At 28.6% G+C, this 20,473-nt stretch overlaps 4 protein-coding genes and 1 pseudogene across 10 annotated transcripts in view; 3 read left to right on the top strand and 2 right to left on the bottom strand.

Moving 5' to 3' along the window:
* LOC145188859 (uncharacterized) overlaps positions 1-2,910 on the top strand; it is a 28,256-nt gene extending 25,346 nt beyond the window's left edge. Inside the window, exons 8-11 of the mRNA XM_090088713.1 lie at positions 518-660; positions 1,646-1,834; positions 2,109-2,247; positions 2,482-2,910. Of these exons, the coding sequence (XP_089944839.1) occupies positions 518-660; positions 1,646-1,834; positions 2,109-2,247; positions 2,482-2,810 (800 nt within the window). The 3' untranslated portion in view covers positions 2,811-2,910. The remainder of the gene's footprint in view (positions 1-517; positions 661-1,645; positions 1,835-2,108; positions 2,248-2,481) is intronic.
* Positions 2,022-8,806, bottom strand: LOC145188860 (cysteine-rich protein 1-like). The gene is made up of 3 exons (XM_090088724.1): positions 8,611-8,806; positions 3,491-3,585; positions 2,022-3,405 (listed from the first exon to the last, which is right to left on the bottom strand). Exons 1-3 carry the CDS (start codon positions 8,648-8,650, stop codon positions 3,310-3,312), a joined length of 231 nt encoding a protein of 76 aa, XP_089944850.1. The 5' UTR covers positions 8,651-8,806; the 3' UTR covers positions 2,022-3,309.
* Positions 3,834-6,945, top strand: LOC149888514 (uncharacterized; annotated as a pseudogene). The gene is made up of 3 exons (XR_016452919.1): positions 3,834-4,356; positions 4,549-4,823; positions 5,312-6,945. The product of XR_016452919.1 is annotated as an uncharacterized LOC149888514 (transcript).
* On the top strand, positions 8,234-17,491 carry LOC145189463 (uncharacterized). 4 transcript variants are annotated; one of them, XM_090088717.1, is made up of 6 exons: positions 8,234-8,285; positions 15,762-16,002; positions 16,141-16,164; positions 16,412-16,433; positions 16,519-16,673; positions 16,990-17,491. In XM_090088717.1, exons 2-6 carry the CDS (start codon positions 15,883-15,885, stop codon positions 17,404-17,406), a joined length of 738 nt encoding a protein of 245 aa, XP_089944843.1. In that variant the 5' UTR covers positions 8,234-8,285; positions 15,762-15,882; the 3' UTR covers positions 17,407-17,491. The 4 variants fall into 4 exon arrangements, with proteins under 4 accessions (XP_089944843.1, XP_089944842.1, XP_089944844.1 ...); XM_090088716.1 differs by lacking the exon at positions 8,234-8,285 and adding an exon at positions 15,552-15,659; XM_090088718.1 differs by lacking the exon at positions 8,234-8,285 and adding an exon at positions 15,553-15,659 and having other exon boundaries at positions 15,786-16,002.
* LOC149888513 (uncharacterized) lies at positions 16,170-19,358 on the bottom strand. 3 transcript variants are annotated; one of them, XM_090088720.1, is made up of 2 exons: positions 16,791-19,358; positions 16,170-16,710 (listed from the first exon to the last, which is right to left on the bottom strand). In XM_090088720.1, exon 1 carries the CDS (start codon positions 18,846-18,848, stop codon positions 18,339-18,341), a length of 510 nt encoding a protein of 169 aa, XP_089944846.1. In that variant the 5' UTR covers positions 18,849-19,358; the 3' UTR covers positions 16,170-16,710; positions 16,791-18,338. The 3 variants fall into 3 exon arrangements, with proteins under 3 accessions (XP_089944846.1, XP_089944849.1, XP_089944848.1); XM_090088723.1 differs by having other exon boundaries at positions 16,833-19,358; XM_090088722.1 differs by having other exon boundaries at positions 17,225-19,358.
* Positions 19,359-20,473: the final 1,115 nt, after the last annotated feature.

Genomic DNA, 20,473 nt, shown 5'->3' with positions numbered 1-20,473 from the left:
ATTCATTTAGGGAAAAATTTTTTAAAACAAAAAACAATATTGATAATTACTGTCCGACTTCTGTCCAAATTCTGTCCGAATTCTATCAGTCAAAATTTTGTTCTGATAAATATGGTTTGTTATTATTTTCTAAGTTAAATCCAAAAAAGAATTTAAATAAAAGATTTTTTTGTTTTGATTGAAACACTTTTTGAAATTTTCAGAGATGTTAAAAATGTATCTGCTTGCAAATTTATTGCAAAACCTTTGTCAACATAAAATATTTTAACTACACCCAGCAAGCACACGACGTTGAAACAACGTTGAAATAACGTTGATCAACGTTATTTCAACGTTGTTTCAACGTCGTGTGCTTGCTGGGCAGTATTATTTAAAAATTTGTGTTACCTCTGTATTTCTGTTACAGCGCTTTTCTAAGTGTTACAAATAAAAACTGTGAAAGAATAATCCATTAAATAAATTACATATACTTCAACCCATTCAAATAAATTTATTGATTCCATTGATTTAATTTTAGGTGTCCCTAGTTATTTGGAGAGCGATCCTGAATGTTTAGAACCAGCCAACTACTTTGTACCATTTTTTAAAGCAGAAATGGGGCCGTCTTATGAAGATTACAACACAAACTTTCATGAGTCACGGCCAGGACATCATTTACAGGTTTATTGTCATAATCACAACGCCTTTGTCATTTTTTAGGGGTTTTGAGTTTTTAGTTGAAATGTGAAGTTTAAAACTAGCTTATATATTCTTCTATATTTTGGAAAAAATTACCTAAATTTATTTTTTTTGATTGAGTTCAAATATGACAAAAAATATTCCAAAGTGGCGTAACGCGAGAATTGCCGATGCTTTTCATATTGTTTTAGTTTTCTTAAAGCATGAAGAAGAACCTTGGCGATTGTAAAAACGCTTTTATAAAACTGCAGTTTAAATTGTTGCTAAAATGTTTAATATTAAACACCAGCAACCGTTGCTCAAAACTTGTTCAAAAGTTCTAAGTTTTCAACAATGTTTTGTACAATTGATATTACCTACGCAAAATTCCGATTAAAATGCATTTTATTTTATGAGTAGCAAAGAAGCAATTTTTGTATTGGAAAATACAAAAAAACTAAGGGAAAGAATCCCTTTTCAAGAAGAGCACGTAAAAGAGGCAGCTATATTATTGGGCGTTTTTTTGAAACACACTCTAACTGACAGATACAATTTTTGACAAATACTATTTTAGATTTCTTTTTTATCTCCCGGATGCCGTTGAAAAGCAAGGAAAAGAAAAAAAATAAACTTCAAAAAATTTCAAAACCTGCAGAAATCAAAACTACAAAAGTTTCTGAGCAATGAATAAAATGAGAAAGTAAAATATGGAAAAATAAGTAAAATATGGAAAAAATAAGTAAAATAAGTGAGAAAATAGGAAATAGGAGGATTATACATCATTTGCAATAAAATAAACGAATCAGAGGTAGCAATTGAAAGTGAGTAACCTCATCACCGGTTTTAAAAAAATGTATGCATGTATACAGACATACACAAACATACAAACACACACACACGAACACACAAACACACAAGAAAACAGACATGTGCATTATTTGTTGATGATTTATTTAAGATTTTTAATAAAAATGTTTTTGAACTTTAGATTCAAGGTTTTCTTGAAAATTTTCAAGATTCTTGCGGTGGAATTTCGGGATGGATTAATGACGTAGTAGATTATTATCCATCGTTTTCAGAGGGTTGGGGTTTATATGCTGAGAATCCTTTACTTCTACACGACACAAATATTATTCAAGGTAACCCCCTCGCACGGTACGGTGCTTTAAAGTGGCAGGTAACCATTTTGTTCTGAACAAAGCTTTAATTTTTTCTTCTTACATTAAGCTGTAGCCCTGTACTGCAAAACTGTAGTTCTGTACAAATAACGACAAGATTTTCCTTGGCCTTCGTAAGAAAATTTTCTCAGTGAGAAACTTATGAGAAAGCCTAAGGTTGCTCTAAAAATTATTAACGAATTTCGATTTCAATGTTTAAGATGAGTTTATTTCAGACAAAATATCAAATATTGTCGTAATGCAAAGTTTACACATTTCTAAACCTTTTTATAGATTTGGCGCGCACTTCGTTTAATAGCGGATGTCGGTTTCCACGAAGGTAATCTGACACGTGATGACGTTGCAGACTTGTTTTCAAAATATACCTGGGATGAATCTGATACCGTCACCAAGGAGATAACTCGTTACCAAGGTTAATACATTTAGAAAAGACTAGATCAAGATCTAAAAACTAAAAATAATATTTTCTTTGGGAAAAATTTTTGAGTTTTAAAGATTAAAAAAATCAAGCTGCAAGTTTTATTGATAAAAATTCTTTTTTTTTTTCTTGTTGTTTTTATTCACGTACTTTTAGAAAAGACCTCATCACTTCTCTATAATATGATTTTAAAATAATCTTTTCGTAACGATTATTTGGTTTCTCTAGGCACTCCAGGCCAAGCGACCTCATATATGGTTGGACAACAAACAATCATCGATCTAAGAAATGATATCGAGAAGCAGCTCGGAGAAAAGTTCGACATAAAAGAGTTTCACTATCAACTGCTAAAGCAAGGGCAATCTCCCTTTCATTTTATTTTAAGTTACATGGCGTCATACGTCAAATGCAAATCAGATAAATCAAGTCAACCCTACTGTGGCACTATTTTAAATCCTCCGCAGCCTATCATTCAATTTACTGATATTAAAAGCCAGCAGAAAGCAAAAGAAATTAAAGCATTATTTCGTTTGTTCAAGAAAAAGAAGCATCATTAGATTTAGCCAATCAGGAATTAGTTCAGATTTTGTAGAATTTAGGATTGTTGTAAATTATTTTTAAATTTTATTAACCGAATAAACATTTTTTTGCGCAAAATTGTTAGACTTCACGATATGAAAAATCTCAAACTTCCAATACACAATACATTTTCAGCCAATCGGCTGATTCCAATAAAACAGTATCTAAAAATTAAAGTTTCAAACTTAACTAAGGGGCTTTAAAAATATTTACTTCATAAGGAGGTTTGGCGGCCCGAGACAGGCCATTTTAAACAAAGATTTATTACTAGTTTTTTTTTTTTTTTTTTTTTTTTTTTAACAACAAAACTATCATTAAACTTTGAAACTAAAAGATTTTTTCGTTAAATGAAAAAGAAAAAGTTCTTTTATTGCCCAAGCAAAATAAAAGCTCTTTTTTATAGTTTTATTCTTCCTAATTTTGCATTTTTTAAATACTAAAATAACAGTAGAAAAATAAACGCAAAATCTCTTTTCGTTAGTATTTATGTGACTCTGCTCCACCACGACCAAAGCCTCCTGGACCAAACATTGCACTGTAGCAAGGATTATGACAATATGGTGACCCTTCGTGCTACAAAAAAAAAAAACAAAGCTTATAATTACATAAGTACAAACTTAGCCACTTTCAAGAATACAACTTATAATTTTCAACATACTTCTGCGTGGCTGCCGCTGGTAAGGGTTTTGTTACATTTTGAGCACCTAAGACAAGCACGATGCCAATCTTTTCCCAATGACGTAACTTTCTCAGCTAAAGTTTAATGTTATTACATATAATAGAATAGCCGTGGGTGACTTAAAGCAATTTTTTTTTAAAAACATAGTTGCACTCAATGATATATATTAACAAGATATCAAACTCGCGCTTCCGCAGTGAAGCAAATTTTTTGCCAGCCAGGTTAGTTTTGCCAACCTGAAATGACGCAATTATATATTAAAGCAAAACAAAAATGAATTATAGTCAGTTTAAATAAAACGGCTACCGGTGTCACAGGAAATTTTGCTGCTAGGAAATTTTGCGGCTGCGGCATAATTTCCTAGGAAAATCTGCTGCTCAGCTGCATTATTTCCTAGGAAAAATTGCCGCTCGCAGGAAAAATTGCCGCTCGCAGGAAAATTTGCTGCTGAATGCGTGACAAACAGAAATTAATCATGAGTCCATATTTAAAATATGAACGACGAAGAATACAACAATCTTGTTGATTTAATTGTCAGAGGATTATACCCTCATGGCATGGATAAGATTAGAAAAGATGGGTTAAGAAGAAAGTCCAAAAGATTTTTGGTAAAGGATGGCTTACTTTTTTACTACGATAAAAAAAAGAAACATGGATCTGCTAGTAGTTCTAACAAGTCAAAAAACTATGATTCTCGAAGGCTGTCATTCGGCAATTGTTGGTGGTGGACACTTTGGTCGAGATAAAACGTTAGAAAAACTCTCCGAGAGGTATTACTGGAAAGGGATGGTAGATGATGTGAAGAATTTTTGTAAATATTGTGATAAGTGTCAAAGAGCAAACAGGTTTATATACTAAAGTTTATTTTTTATTATTTATTTAAAACAATAGTAACAATGATAATTTTAATTTATAATACTGCAGGTATTACTATCTAAGTTATAACAAAAATTAAAAGTAATTGTGTTATTTTCAAATAGTATAAAGTCTTTAAATATGCATAATTTATATTATTTCCTTCATAATATACTTTATAGAGCATTTGAAAAATACTCAGCTGAACTACATCCTATTAAAGTTAAAGATGAAGTATGGAGTACTGTTGGAATTGATTTAATTGGACCTCTTCCTTTAACAGAAAGGGGAAATAAATATCATAACAGCCACCTGTTTATTCTCCAAGTGGCCTGAAGCTGCTTCCTTATCTGATAAAACAGCTACAAGTGCAGCAGAGTTCTTGTATACATGCTTTACAAGACATGGTTGTTGTGAAGTTCAGATAAGTGACCAAAGAAGAGAGTTTGTAAATGAGGTACTGTGTTGGATTTTGTTTGTTTAATTGTTTTTGCTTATTTGTTTATTTTTATTACTTTTTTTTAAAGCTTGAATTTTTCTATAACTTTGATAATCTAAATTTTGAAAAGTTGATATATCAAAATTGGATGTAAAGAGTGAATAAAGACTAAGTTGGACTTTTAAAACTTTAGAACTTGTTCATTTAAAGTTGATAAACGAAATGAAAGTTAACAAAACATTGGCTAAACATCCTCATCTGCAATCCATATATAAAAATATTTTTTTCTTTGTTAATATTTTGCATAACTAAAGTGTTTTATGCCAAAATTTGCAAAAACTTTTTTTTTTCTTTTATAAACTAATTTTTATTTATTTGGTTATGATATACTTGTTTATTATTTAATACAAACCCTATACAGGCATTTTTTACAGGCACATTTTATAATAGACCTATTTCCTCATATCATTTCTACTCAGATAAAGAATTTTTATTGTTTTGTTTAGGTAAACCATGAATTAAATAAAATGATGGGAACAAAGTGCAATGTAACAAGTGCCTACCACCCTCAGAGCAACGGTCAAGACGAAAGGTTCAATCAAACTCTTCAGTGTCAAATTTTAAAATATGTTGATGAAAAGCAAAACACATGGGATCTATACATTGAGAGTGTATTGTTTTCATACCGTGTCTCTGTTCAAGACTCTACAAAACAAACCCCATTTTATCTAGTTTATGGAAGACAAGCTAGGCTTCCTGTTGATTTACAAATAAAATCTATAAAAAACGATTTTGAAAATAAACCTACAATTGATGACAGTTTAAAAAATAGAGAAAGTCTATTAGAAAATGTAATAGAAATGCGAAAAAATGCACTGCACAATATTCAGAAAGCTCAGGAACGCCAAAAAAAAGCATATGACGCAAAATATTGTTCAGAAAACCAGTTGTTTAAAGTTGGCATTCAAGTGTTAATAAGAAACTGTAAAAAACTTTCCAGAAAAGGTTCAAAGACAGAGCGAAATTGGACTGGCCCATACAAAATTTGTCAAATTTTGAAAAAGAATACTTTTCGTTTATGTTATGTAAATGATTGCAATAAGAAATTAAAACAAGAATACAATATGACTCCTTTGAAAATTTATTATCCTATTTCTGAAAATATGGTTCTAAATAATATTGTTGAAAAAGTCCTAAATAATTCTGAAGAAAAGTCTAAACCTATATCTGAGAAACTTTCTATTTTTACACTGACAATGAAAAAAGTTATACTAGACGGCAAAGAATTGACTGATGAACATATAAATTTAGTTCAGTTGATAATAAAGAAACAGTTTCCAGATATTATTGGTTTGCAGGATACCTTGTTGTCACAGACTGATGCATTTAAGGCAGTAAGTACAGATAAAATTTCTGTTCAGATCCATTTTATTAATTCTCATTGGGTCACTTCCTGTTCAATAAATGGATCAATTTCACTTTATGACAGTATGTATAACAAACTAGATTCACATCTAATTAATCAGTTAGCCAGATGTTAGAAGTATTTTGCCGATTATAATTGTGAATTTCCACCAAGTATTGTTGTAAATATTAAAAGTGTCCAACAACAGACCGAAGTTTGGATTGTGGATTATTTGCTATAGCTAATGCTATGCATTTGGCTTTCGGTAAACAACCCGAAACTATATCATACAATCAAAAGTTTATGAGACAACATCTTGAAAAAATGTTTCATGCTGGACAATTTAAACCCTTCCCATTACTCAATAAGCGAAGTAAATTGAGTATTACACGTAACAATCCCTCAACTATAAATGTTCAACTCCATTGCACTTGCTTAATGCCTTGCACTTATGATTTTATGGTTGCTTGCAGCAAATGCCTAAAATGGTTCCATATTACATGTGTCCAATATAAAGAAGAAAACTCAGTGCAGTATTGATATATTACCAACTCTTGTCTTAGAGTTTTATTTTGTTATAATTATTCAATTCAGCTTAATATATAGTGTGGCAATTAATAAAATACTTCGAAAAAGTTCATTGAAAGCTAGAAATATTAACATAAATTAAATTCATAAAAATATTAGCAAAACCAACTATTTTATATTTAATGTTAATAAAAGTAAAATTATCAATTAAAGAGTTTTTTTTTATAATTATTTTAATTGGTTAAGGAGGATTACTTTTAAAGGTTACTTTTGTTAAGGCAAAGGTTTTTATTATGTAGCGTACATAAAAAGTAAATTGATTTAAAAAGATGGAAAAGAACTATGATTAATCCTTTACAAATTTTAAGTTAATTTTAATTTGAACTTAATATAGTGTGCTCCTTCAATTTAGCTTGTTCGTTTAGGCAAAAAATTGAAATTTTGAAGAAATAATGTTAGGAAAGATTGAAATTAACTAGCTTTTTTCAGCAGCAAATTTTCCTGCGAGCGGCAATTTTTCCCAGGAATTAATGCAGCTGAGCAGCAGATTTTCCTAGGAAATTATGCCGCAGCCGCAAAATTTCCTAGCAGCAAAATTTCCTGTGACACCGGCATTAAAAACTTGCTTCACTTTTTCTTAAAGAATTTTTGTGAAGTTAGACATTTAGTTAACATATATCATTGGCTGCACTATAACTAAAGATAAAATAATAATTTTCAAGCAAGTTAGTAACTCAATCAAGGGCTAACTCAGTATAGCCCGTAAACCTTTTTTTAGGCACTTAATCCCTTTAGCAGATGTTTATTGACTAGAAGCGTCATGAAAAAAAAGTGGTGTCCTTTTTAACATCATCCAAAAGTCTATAAGTATTTTCAGAACTATTTTTTTTGTTGTTGTTGTTTTTTTTTTTTATTTTTGCAAAGTTAAGAAATTAATTTTTTTTTCTCAATCAGAAAATTGATTTTATTTTTTATCTTGTCGAATTATTGAATGATATATTAACAAAATAAAAGATATTATCAATAAAAAAAAAACTCAATTCAATGAAAACGATGGGATACACGAAATTAGAGAATGCTTTGTTTGTCTTCTTTGAAATGCTGAAATTTTTCAAAATTAAAATGTGGCATGAAAAAGAAGTGCAATATCTAACAGTCAACATTGAGAAAAATTTTATTTTTTTCACTTTCTCTCATTTACTCTCTTTTTCGATTTCACAATCATTAACAATTTTTAAAAACATTTTTTTAAAAATTGTTAATGATTGTGAAATCAAAAAAAGAGAGTAAAACGCAACTTTTTATTAAAAATCTGAAATTTGTTTAAAGTCTTTTTTATGTATGGAAAAAGTTACAAAAGTAGCACCGTGGAGTGATGTAACAAAGTCCTACGCAATAAGAATGTTTTAATGTAACCAATAATAAATTTTGTATATTCTGAAACAAATAATTGGGTAAAATAGTTTTATTATTTTTACTAGATATATAGTTAAAATATATTTTTAAAATTTTCTTACAGCAAAGGGCTTTGTTAAGGGCGCACCACGGTATGAAAATTAATTTTTTTATCTTATGGATTAAGATAACTTATGATTATGATAACTTTTTCGTTACTCAAATGAAAAAAGTTGTCAGGAAAGTATCTCTAATATAATCGTTAAATAGCTGGTAGGAAAGTATCTAGTATAATCATTAAAGTTCATAACCCGCCAAGATAAACGGCTCGTGAACAGGAGAAACGATAAGCAGTTTGTAAACAGTTTGAAAGGAGATAATTTTAAAATATAATCAAATAGCTTTGAAAATAATATTGAAATAGATGCATGTAAATATGCGCATTATAGAAAATGTTTTTATTAACGAGAAACTCACCAAAATAAACTTCTTTTGTGCATTTAGGACATTTAGGCATTTTCTTGTTTTTAAGTGGTTTAATCCGTTTATTTCCTGCGGTGCAAAAAATGCTGTGAACGTTTTAACGTGTCTCAACCTCTTTTAATGTGTTTAATAAAAAGTTTAAATGAGATTTTAATTGCGAGTTGGCGTGTACCGCTTTTGAATAAAACCATTTTGAACAAAAGCTTTGTTTGCAAACGATGGAGGGTGACATGGGATTTGTTTGAGAAGCTCTCCAGTTATAGCACTATTTAATTTACTAAGATAATAAGCTATAATAAAAATCTTAAACATTTTTCCGATATTCTAATATTTATTGCAATCATATAAATTAACTAAATGTCTAACTTCACAAAAATTCCGTAAGAAAAAGTGAAGCAAGTTTTTAAAGTTTTTAATGCCGGCAGCCGTTTTTTTTAAACTGACAATAATTCATTTTTGTTTTGCTTTGATATATCAATTGATGATTTATGATTGCGTCATTTCAGGCTGGCAAAGCTAACCGGGGGTCACTACTATAAAACTCATTCCTATCGGAGTTCACGACCATTGGTCACTACTATAAAACTCATTCCGATCGGAATTCACGACCATTTCATCTGAAACCCGCTGAAATGAGCGGATTGTTACTATAAACATTTTTTCGTAATTTCCGCTAATTTCAGCGTAAAAAACCAATTAAAGTTTACGCGATCTTTGTGTAGCGGAAATCGTAAATCCGATAATTTGAGCTAGCTTTTTTTTTAACAGTTTCTTGTTTTGAAAACAAAAACAGAAATCAAACTCAATCTCTAACATTTCTCATTGACAAAATTAGAATAATAAGTTCCACATTTCATTTTTCACTGTCCACCTTGACAACATATAATTAACAGTGGGTAAGAAATTTAAAGTATGAATTTGCGCACGAATAAATTTCTTACTTTTTCAGACCAAACTCTATTTTCATAAGAATTTCTCCACAAATAGCAAATACCAAGGTTATCACTAAATATTATTTGCAAAAGAAGAGACTATTAAGGTTAGTGTCACTAATCATGAAAGAAACTGCTTTACCAATTACAAATACTTTTATCTAGATTTTTTTATATTGCAGTAGAATACACTGAATTTGAATATAAAAACTCAGAATTTAATTCTAATGAGTCTAATGTCTCAGAATTTAAATCTATTTGAGTCTAATGTCAAAAACAATTTTATCCAGTGGTATTAGCTTTTGACTCCCCATACTACTTTTGTTAGAATCTGTCACCTTCTTTGTAGTCACTTGTTTGGTGTTGTCCCAGAAGTCCTAAATAGTTAAATAATACATTTTAAGTTTGTAACATTTTACAACATTGACTAGATCCTATACTATGATATTGCATTATTGCAGTATTTTGCACTATCTATATTAGGAACCATTTACACCTTGGGCAATAGGTCACTTTTACTATATTAAAATATTGTCAGGTAACTAAAACTGATGCCTGGCAATTTTTATTTTAGTAAAAATGACACAAATTTTCCAACTTACAAAATGTGTAAATGGCATCTAGGGGTCAACATAGACAGGTGATACTAAAGCAATACTTTTTATAAAGTAAGATTATCAAGGATATGATAACCACTGACTTTCTCTCTCCTACAAAACTTACACTAAATGATTAAAAAGAGAATTAAACTTTTCAGGAGACAACAAATAAAGTTTTTGATTGGTCAGAGCAAGCTTGATTGTTACTTTAATTTCTCCTAAAAAAAATTTTAAATAAATGGAATCGAGTTCAATTTTAGTTTGCTAGAACAATTTTTAGGATGTTTTTTGATGCTTTTTAAAGGTATTTATTGTTATAGAGTAGTAGAAGTGGCAAGGGCTTCCTTTTAAGGGCTTATAATAAGTTGCATTTAGGACCAATACATTTTGTCTGGTCAAAATGGATCCTGCTTCTAACAAACCAAACTAACATCTAATGTGAATAAAACTTGGTAATCTAATTTTAAACTAGGTTTAGAATACTTTTGGAAATGTAAGAAATTATTACATGTCTTAGGTAGTAGATGTTTGGAATGGGGAGTCCATTTGCAAGTTCAGGTTTTTTTCAAGATTGGTAACCTTTGGTGTTTTTGAGCCATCTGTGACTTTTCACCAAATCTTCTCATTAAAACATCTTTGAATTGTGTAATTTAGTCTGCCAAATTTTTGTGACAAACTCAATGACACTTGAGCTATGTAGGTGTCTTTTTTCTGTCCCCTTGGATAAAAAACATTAAAGCACATTAAATATAATGCACTAAGTGTGAGAATAATATTATGTATAGGGTCGACACAAACAGGCAACAGTAACAATAAAGAATAACTTTGATGTAATGTGATGAAAATTATTTAACATGACAATAATTTCACTACTTTAAAATTTCTGTTTGATTTTGGCTGTGTGCCTGTTTTTGTTATGCCTTAGAAAAAAAAAAATTTTTTATTGGAATTTCTATGACATAGTTATTGCCTTTGTGGTATGTTTGTAACATAGGAAAATTACAGTGAAAAAATTACCTACAGCTATTTAATCGTTTTAATCCTTTTAATAAAACATTGGTTAGCTGGCCTTGTAAATTGATAAAGAACGTCTTAAAACTCCTAAAACATATGAACGTAGGACTGTGGTAGTTGCACAGAAAGATTCATAATTGGAAATAAGTATAATGTATATTTAAGATAAGGATATTGGGTTTACTTACATTTCTTTTTTGAAATTTGTTTTTCTTGTGGCATTTAGTTGAAAGTTTACACAACTGTCCATAATATAAACAAAACAAAATGTAAAAAAACAATAGATTAACTATATAATATCTTTTTGTTTTCATGAACCCGCTTTTTTTTTTTTATAATATCTTTTTGTTTTCATAAAACGCTTTCCGATCGGAATGAGTTTTATAGTAGTGACCCCAGGGGTCACTACTATAAAACTCATTCCGATCGGAATTCACGACCATTTCATCTGAAACCCGCTGAAATGAGCGGATTGTTACTATAAACATATTTTTTCAGAATTTCCGCTAATTTCAGCGTAAAAACCCAATGGACCGTTCCCTCTATAGAAAAAAACCGCAATGCGTTTTGGTCCTTGTATTCACCGAAAATAAACAAATCAGAGTTAAAGAAATCTTTTCTATATCCACAAACACTGCAGCAACATACTAAATTTGAAGCATATCCTTTTTTTTTCACAAAGTTTTCTTTCAATACCAAGCTATAATCTTTAATATACTGTGGACAACATAAAGATTCAAATATAGTGTTTAAAATTTCAACATCAATTTTTCTATAACCATTTATTCTTTCATCATTTCTTTTTGGAATATCATTTTTAATATATTCAATCTTGCTGGCTGATCTTGAAGAACTAGTATCAATGTCTGAATCTTTTTTTGAGTTTGTCATTGTTGTTGGTGATAATAAAAGGTCTTGGTTACCACAAAACAATCTTTTCTTTCCAGTAACTCTAGTTCCTTGCTTGACTCTATCTTTTCTTCCCATAATTAAGACTAACTTTTAATAAAATTTGATAAAATATATTCTTATTACACTTAACAACTCATATAAACAAAGTAAATATTTGCATTTTAGGAATATTTAAAAACTGAAACAATTAGAGGCAATCGAGTCAAATTTAATTTAGATTAGATTAGAGTAGATTATTAAAGTAAAAAACAAAGTAGATAAAGCCTTTTTTATAAGCAGATTTATAACTTTATATGAGCCTCTGAAATAAGCAGATAAGCAGAAGCTTTATCGTTGCTATGTGCGTTGCTATGGTTAAACTTGATGAGTATGGCTCAAAAAATTGAAATTACTCCACTTGCCTAACATTGTTTACAAAATCTCTTTATTTCATTGTGTTCTTTATTAATTTTTGTTTCCAAAACAAACAAAAAAATTTTTTTCAATTTTTACTTAATTTATGGGGTACTTCCCCCTTAATACACAGTAAAAAAGATCCAACACCAAAGCTTAATGTAAAAAAAATTTTATTCAAGTATTTATATAAGTTTGATTAAAAAAAAAAAAGCAAATCAATTAGATCAAGGCAAAAGATAAATTAAAAAAATGCTTTGCTTATTTTAACTTTCTTAAAACAATTTTAAGTCAAATTTATTATTATAACTTTTAAATGTTATCAAAATAAATGTTATTATTATTATTATTATTATTATTATTATTATTATTATTATTATTATTATTATTATTATTATTATTATTTCTATTATTATTATTATTATTATTATTATTATTATTATTATTATTATTATTATTATTATTATTATTATTATTATTATTATTATTATCATTATTGTTATTATTATTATTATTATTATTATTATTATTATTATTATTATTATTATTATTATTATTATTATTATTATTATTATTATTATTATTATTATTATTATTATCATTAGTTATTATTATTATTATTACTATTGTTGTAGTTAATATAAAGAATGAATTTTTGCTATTGTTTTTCCTTTTACTTTTTAAACTAAATAGAGAAATACTTCAACGCCATAGTTTTCCTTGAGTTTTGCGGTATGTCACACTCAGCATAAATATTTCTCTTTATTGACTTTTGAACAGTCAACAAGTCATACAGATCTGGTTTGTGAAGGAAATTAATCTTCAACGACAATTCGGAATAAACAGTTCGTAGATTTTCAATACAACCGTTCTCAATTAATTTTCTTACAGACTGTATAGAAATGCAAGACATGCTAAAAAAATGTTTTAAATTGGTCAGTTGAATGTTTCTTTTGAAATCTACAAACGACAAAAACAAACAATCGATTAGCTAATTTGCGCCTAACTTGGCCTAAAGTTACGCTACCGAACGATGAAAAAAACCTCTAGTTAAACAACTTAATAATTTTTTGGACTCTCGTTTGCCGAATAAACGGGCAAGTTAGGCGCAAAAATATTTTGCCTAACTTGACCTGAAGTTACGTTACCGGAGGATAACAATTTAACAATGATATATTATATATACTAGATGTCTAACTTGCGGGATTTTATTGGACAAAAAGTGAAGCCGCTTTTTTTGTTTACAAATTGAATCCGCCATTTGTAATAAGGGCAAAAACTATATCCGCCATTTGTAATAAGGGCAAAAACTATATCCGCCATTTGTAATAAGGGCAAAAACTATATCCGACGTGCGAAATAAAAGTTAAAAATGCACGTTTTTGCCCGAATTAGAAATGGCTCCCACGGCTTCACATTTCGGATCGAAGTTAGACATCTAGTATATATAATATATCATTGCAATTTAATGAGAATTTATACGATTTCGAAATCTCGTCAGCCAAATAAACGGGCCAGGTTAGGCGCGTCTAATATGGTCCGAAATTACGCTACCGATAACAAAATTAGAATCCACTTTACAAATATTTCTTAAATTCGGAAGCCGGTAAAAAAAACGAGCAAGATGGGTAATTTATACTTATAAAAATTCCTTTGATATCGCTAATTTACACCCAAAAAATTTACAAAATAAAGTTCAAGAATGTATTTTGTTAAAAATTAGAAAGCTTTTTAATTAAAAAGTGTTTACCAAAAAAGATGTTAGTCGACGCGCCTAACAAGCCTAACCCTAAACCCGCCCCTGTATATATATATATATGCATATTGAAAAGAGTATTTTAATTTGTTTCACAGTAAGAAAACTCCATTAAAGAAAGTTAAAAGAAAAAAAAAGAGATGAGATTAAGAGGACTATTTAGCTAGGATGAATTGTTAACATCTGAACGCATTTTCTTGGGTCATTTCATTTACTAATGAAATTTTTGTTCTTTATGTGTTTTGTAATTAAAAAACATATAGCATAGCTGATGTCTTAGTAAAAGAAAAATAAGAAAATTAGAGTATGAAAAATATTGAATTTTCCATCCTGAAGCTTTTAGTTAAAAACTGCCCTGCAGGGCAGTTTTTAACTAAATAATGCCTCAGGCCTGATTAACTAATATAATGCCTCAGGCCTGAGGCATCCCCTTCTGAATGCTTCGGGAAGGAAATTTAAACTAATTCATTTTACGCAAAACTTACCAAATTTGTTAAAGCAAGCAGCACAATTCTGAAACAATGTGTATGCCATTTTGTTTAAGTGCGGAATGTGATAAAAGTTTTCAATAATTATCAAGGCCGTCAAATCGTAAGTTGGGAGGGTACTGGCCTTTCTTTTCCTCTTTCCGTATTTTTCGCCCGGTCAAATTAATTAAAAGCAGTAAAATTATTAAGTATATTGAAAGACGATAAATTTTTTCTCATAAAGATTTAAAATCTTTGTGAAATAGAGTTTTGTCTCTTATATCCATGCTACTCAGTTTACCTTTAAGGAATATGTTGAACTTCTTACACCCAGTTACACAGATTACTCCCTTTTTTAAAAATTATTTTTTTATTGCTGATGAATATATTTTAAAAATTAGTCCTGGGGAACCATCAAACCTGGGTTGAAAAATAAAAGGAGAACACTCCATAACGTTCATAAATATTACTGTAAGTTTCATATTAACGTTCATAAATATTACTGTAATCAAAACAAAGGCCTAATAAAAATGCAACAAAATAAAAGGCCTCATAAAACTGCAACCAAATAAAAGACCTCGTAAATCTGCAACCAAATAAAAGGCCTCATAAAGCTGCAAACAAATAAAAGGTTCGTAATGATTATCCTACTTTTTTTGTAACTTTTAGTTTTGTTTGTTATGTTTTTTATTTTAATCATTTTTCAATTTATTCAGATTTTTTAAAATTTTATCAGCTTCATACATTCGTAAAAGACAAACAATCTCAGAGATTTTGAAGAAAACTCTTTAAGAAATCGTGATAAATAATAACATTTGATTGTTAAGAAAAAAAAAAAAATCACACTTAATTGTGAAGAAAAAAAAAAACAAGACCCTCGGAAATGAAAAGCAAGTGACAAAAAATGATAAACGCATAAGTCATTACTAATATAAATAGAACATTGTGTATGATTTTAAATAATGGCGAGGTACACTAACTATATTGTAATTTATTTTATGAGCAAAGTGAAAAATATATTTTTAACCCTCAAGTTGTTTTGTTTCCATTAATTGTTAAATTTTACACTCAGTGAATGCATTGATTTTTGACCAAGGTTCAACACGGAAGCGCGAGATGTCTTAAAATACTTTAGCACAAAAAGTTTTTATTGAAAAATATATATTAGATATAAAACTCTATTAAAAATCGACATGATATGTAATTTAAAGCAACACGTCCATCAGAACGATCCTCATTTCGATAAATGTTCAAATCCTTCATGCACACTTTCGGTTGATCGAATTCGTAAAATATCTGTACTTAGGACGAAGGTAAAAGGCTTTAAGATTTATATTTCGTTTGTACTTTTTTGAAGATTTCTCTTTGTTAAACTTTTCTCTTTCAACTATTTTTTAACCTTTATAAGATTTTAATGTTTCTTACTTTTGCGTCAATATTAATTTTTTTAGGAATACGAAGTATTGGAAAAATACGTAAGTATAAGTCAGACACCCATATCTTTTATATAAGTTACTTTCAGGAGTATGAAGTTATGGAAAATACTTCAAATATCCTAAAAAATAGACAATTAAAAATCATACCGTATTTGGCTTTAATTTATAATCTATGTAACAATATGCGTTACTCGCCATGTTCTTTTAAGCCTTTAAATTTGAGTATTCAAAAAAAAATTGCAGTTATTTTTCTAATGATTAAATTTAAAATTGAATTTTGTTTCAGGACAAAATGGTGAAAGTTCATGGTAAGTTTTTTTTTTGTTGTTGTTGTTTGTTTAAAAGTTAAATCAAGTTAAAAAATTTAAAGTCATTTTTTAAAAATGTTTTTAGACTCCATAAACAAACGGCGTCAGTCAGTGTCTCCACGTTTCGATTTTTATCGACCAAAATCAATAGGTGCTCGATTAGAATACAATAATGAAAACGAGATTGCAACTTGGCAACAACGTCGGTGGACCGTGTTGCAACCCCCATTGCCGAAAACGGTATTGACGTTTGCAGCTTTTCATTCTGCATTCATTTCTAAATATAAAAATCAAAAGTTCTTTTAAAAATAATATTTTTAGATTGTTTTAGCAAAAAAAATTTTTACTTATTTTCACCTTTATAAAAAAAACCAACATAACCATTCAAAAAGAACCAACCTTTTATAAATAAACACCATTTCATATATACATACCATTTCATAAAGATGTTATAAAAAAGCTTCATGAAAGGGTATGCATTTATGAAATGGTGTTAACATGTTATTACTCTATAAATGCACTTTGTTTAGTATGGAACAAAAACTATTTTCTTTAGAGAGAAGATGTCGAAACGCATAAAAAGAATTTAGTTTCACCAAATCAAAGAAAGAGGGGGGAATTTTTACTTTCATCTGCCATGCCAAGTTCTCCGATGAAAAATGTTTCAAAATCGACGGAGAAACTTAACATACCGGTGGACTGCCACTATCAACAGGAAGTAGCGATAGAGTTTTACACGCAAGATGAAAATACCTTTGATATGAGTTCTAACGTTAGTTCTCTTAACCAACCTTTTACTGCCCCGGAGCTTACAACTTTACCATCATTTGCTCGTCAGTTTGAAGCACAGAAAAAACTTGAAGAACGTAAAAAGCTTCTTCAAGAATTTGACGAAGAGATGCAGAAGGTTAATGTAATCTTAAAACATACAGTTCATATTCCTTCTTCTTTAAGAACGGTATTCGTTTCTTAAACGTTTTAAGCTTTATTGTTAAATAAAACTTTTCCTTATTTTACGATTATTCGCCAAATTTTGTGTTATTTTTATTAAAATTTGTTTCAAGTAACTTTAAAATTTTCCTTTTTTTTTAAAAAAAAAACGCTTTTTGTTTAAATGCAATAAAAAGAAAAACGCAAAGCAAATTATAGCAATAAAAGGTTTAAGTTGAATAAGTTCACAAACCAGGTTTTTGAAATACATTTTTATTGAGATTTCTTAAATTGATTATAAATTTTCAAAACTGTTTTTTAATATTACCTTAAGCAATTCGTAAAAACATTTAATAATTCAATGCATTTAAAAGTATAAAAAGAGTGATCGTTTTCTTCTTGTTATCGTTTTATAGATGTACGAAGGATCGGTACGATATCATGATTCCGTTAGTTTTTAAAAAAGTTAAAACTCGAAATATAGATTTGAGGGTTTATATAAATAACTTGCCACTAAAAGAAAGGAGACTTATAAATATCATTTTCATTCTCAATAAGATAAATAAAAATAGCCATTATTCTAACGTAAAAGAACATATTTTTGTGACTGTTTTAGAACTATCTTTAAAGACGTTGTTTATGAAGTAAATTTACATTAAATTCGATTAGATTGATGTTTTTTAAATACACATATAGGGGTAGTTATATCATGTAAAGTGGCCGTATCATATATATCATAGCCATATCTTATATATGTATAATGAAGCCGTATTATATCAAATTTATTAATCCGTATTATATCATATATGTACGAAGGGAGTCACATAATATCATATATGTAGAATGCGAACAGTATTAATAACTCTTTGATACTCCACTTAATTTCATAACTAAACGTAATTTATAAAGAGAACATTTCTTTCTAATGTATTAAAGCCATAAGAGAACTGTTTTTATTTGTTTTTGTAATTTTAATTATTTACCCAGTAACATAATCAATTTTTCTGCGGTGTCGACTTCGTTTGGGTTGCATATTGGATTTACTTGTTCCAGATACTTAGCATATGAATTAAAAGATTGAATGCTCTCTGGGTCAATATTTAACTTTATGAATAGTTCGTAATAGTAAACTATGTCTGATTCCAGAGCTAACAACTGTTTGAACTTCATTATTGTTTTTTGGCATTCTGCAGATCGATTTTTTAGTATCCTGCTTGAGTATCCAGAATGAACTTGGTAGTTATTGGTAGATTTATAATTGAGCGTTAACCTTTCGTGATTATTGTTAGGAGTTTCAGAAGAAATTATACATTGATTTCCACAACAGCTAGTGCTTGAGGTTAATGCGATGCTCCCATCAACTTCAACTCTTTTATCTTTTATAGAGTAGTTATGATCTCTCAAACAAGTACGAGTTTGTTGATAGTTCCTTTCTCGAAAATCTGTTGAGCTGTTGAAAACGTTAATTACAGATGAGCAGTTCATAGCTTTTTTGAAAATTCTGCGAAAATTCTCGACAAAGTTCGACTTCTTGTCAAAGTTAGAGTGTTAAGAGCCTTAGATTCAAATGCTTTTAAAATCAGAAAGTTTTTGAGAACAAAAATCTCTGAATATATTTGGGTCTTTTTTACTACTATCGAAGATTTAACGAGGTATATATTTACCAGCTTTAATTGGAAAACTTTAACCTTCAGGCAACTTGCTTACGATGAAAGACGGTTTGATACAATCATACTAATTACAGTTCAATTAGTTGTGGAAGATTCTGTTAAAACGCAAGAAATAAAAAGCTTGTTTATAATAAATGCATTTTAAAGAATAATTTGATATGAAGGCTATTTACTATTTAATCATGCTTTTAACGCGGCGTCTACAAGTGTTTTTGGCTAATTTCGAAAAACGGCGGTATTTGTAAGAACCAACGCAGCTGCAAATAAACACTTTAAAATTGTGATCGATTTTTAAATGTTTACAGTTTTTGGTTTTTTTCAATATTGTTAAACGGTTAATTTTTTAAAAACACGTTTTATTTTCTTTTCTTTTTTAGCGCAAGGAAAGTTACTAAAGTTTAAACAGCTTTTAAAAAATTCAAATGGTTTTTTACTATATCTTTTCTCAACTTAGTGTTGTTATTTCTCCTATTAAATAATCAGTAATATATATATATATATATATATATATATATTATTATTATTATTTCTTGAAGAAAAATAAAATATTTTTTCCATTTTAATTAAAAAAAAAAAAAAAAAAACTGCATTAAGTGGGTTTTTTTTTTTTAATTATTTACTATGTTCTAAATTTTTTCTCTAAAATACTTCTAACATATGGTCATTCAAACTAACGCAGACCTTCGAAACAGAATTATCCACTTGTTAGCAACTAATTTATTTTCATTATTTGTTAATTTTTAATCAATCTTTTCTGTGGTAACATATTAAAGGAATAGAAATAGTTAAAAGTTATAATATGTGTGTCAATATATATATATATATATATATATATATATATATATATATATATATATATATATATATATATATATATACACACACACACACAGAGAAGTATGATATTGTGAATAAATAATTGAAAGTATAACAATTTTAAATATGATATTAACTTTTATTACTTTGTTAATTGTTTATAGCAATAGCAATTATTTGTTATAGTAGAGAAGTTAAATGAAAAATTAATTTTTATAAAATATTACATCACAATAAATATTTTAAAGTAAAAGTAACTATACAGTTTTACACCGACTTGTTTAACCAAAACTTCCAAAGTATTAATATCACCTCAGGTACCAATACAGGAAGAAGAAAAGTTGTATACTAAGATCAGTAAAAAAAAAAATTCTCTTTCCACGTACAAATAGTTAGATAATATGTTTTGAAAATTTAAACAAATTAAAAAGTTTGCTGTAAGATGGCTTACTTAAAAAAGCACTACCTTAACACGCTAAGATAATCTATAATTGATTTTAATTAATTTTTCTAAGAAAATAAGTCTCGTATATCAAAAAAAGGGTCACGAATTAGGTTTTCTACCAAAAAATATTGAATTAAACAGTTGCTAGTCTGAACGTCTTTGCGTAGCTATGAATCGCA

The sequence above is a fragment of the Hydra viridissima genome, unplaced genomic scaffold (assembly GCF_058129835.1).
Source record: "Hydra viridissima isolate aposymbiotic clone 2 unplaced genomic scaffold, HvirCarnegie_v1 scaffold_5, whole genome shotgun sequence".
NCBI lineage: Eukaryota > Metazoa > Cnidaria > Hydrozoa > Anthoathecata > Hydridae > Hydra > Hydra viridissima.
Note: the sequence above shows the minus strand (reverse complement) of the source record. Positions and strands in the feature narration are given on the sequence as shown.

What these genes read in the sequence shown, in the direction of transcription:
- LOC145188860 (XM_090088724.1), bottom strand. Translation starts at nt 8,650, where the DNA reads ATGCCTAAATGTCCTAAATGCACAAAAGAAGTTTATTTTG. An exon ending in CACAAAAGAAGTTTATTTTG is followed by an intron (nt 3,586 to 8,610) that starts GTGAGTTTCTCG and finishes ATTAAACTTTAG; the next exon opens with CTGAGAAAGTTACGTCATTG. An exon ending in CCAGCGGCAGCCACGCAGAA is followed by an intron (nt 3,406 to 3,490) that starts GTATGTTGAAAA and finishes TTTTTTTTGTAG; the next exon opens with CACGAAGGGTCACCATATTG.
- LOC145189463 (XM_090088717.1), top strand. Translation starts at nt 15,883, where the DNA reads ATGATATGTAATTTAAAGCAACACGTCCATCAGAACGATCCTCATTTC. An exon ending in CAAAATGGTGAAAGTTCATG is followed by an intron (nt 16,434 to 16,518) that starts GTAAGTTTTTTT and finishes AAATGTTTTTAG; the next exon opens with ACTCCATAAACAAACGGCGT. An exon ending in AACCCCCATTGCCGAAAACG is followed by an intron (nt 16,674 to 16,989) that starts GTATTGACGTTT and finishes TATTTTCTTTAG; the next exon opens with AGAGAAGATGTCGAAACGCA.
- LOC149888513 (XM_090088720.1), bottom strand. Translation starts at nt 18,848, where the DNA reads ATGAACTGCTCATCTGTAATTAACGTTTTCAACAGCTCAACAGATTTT.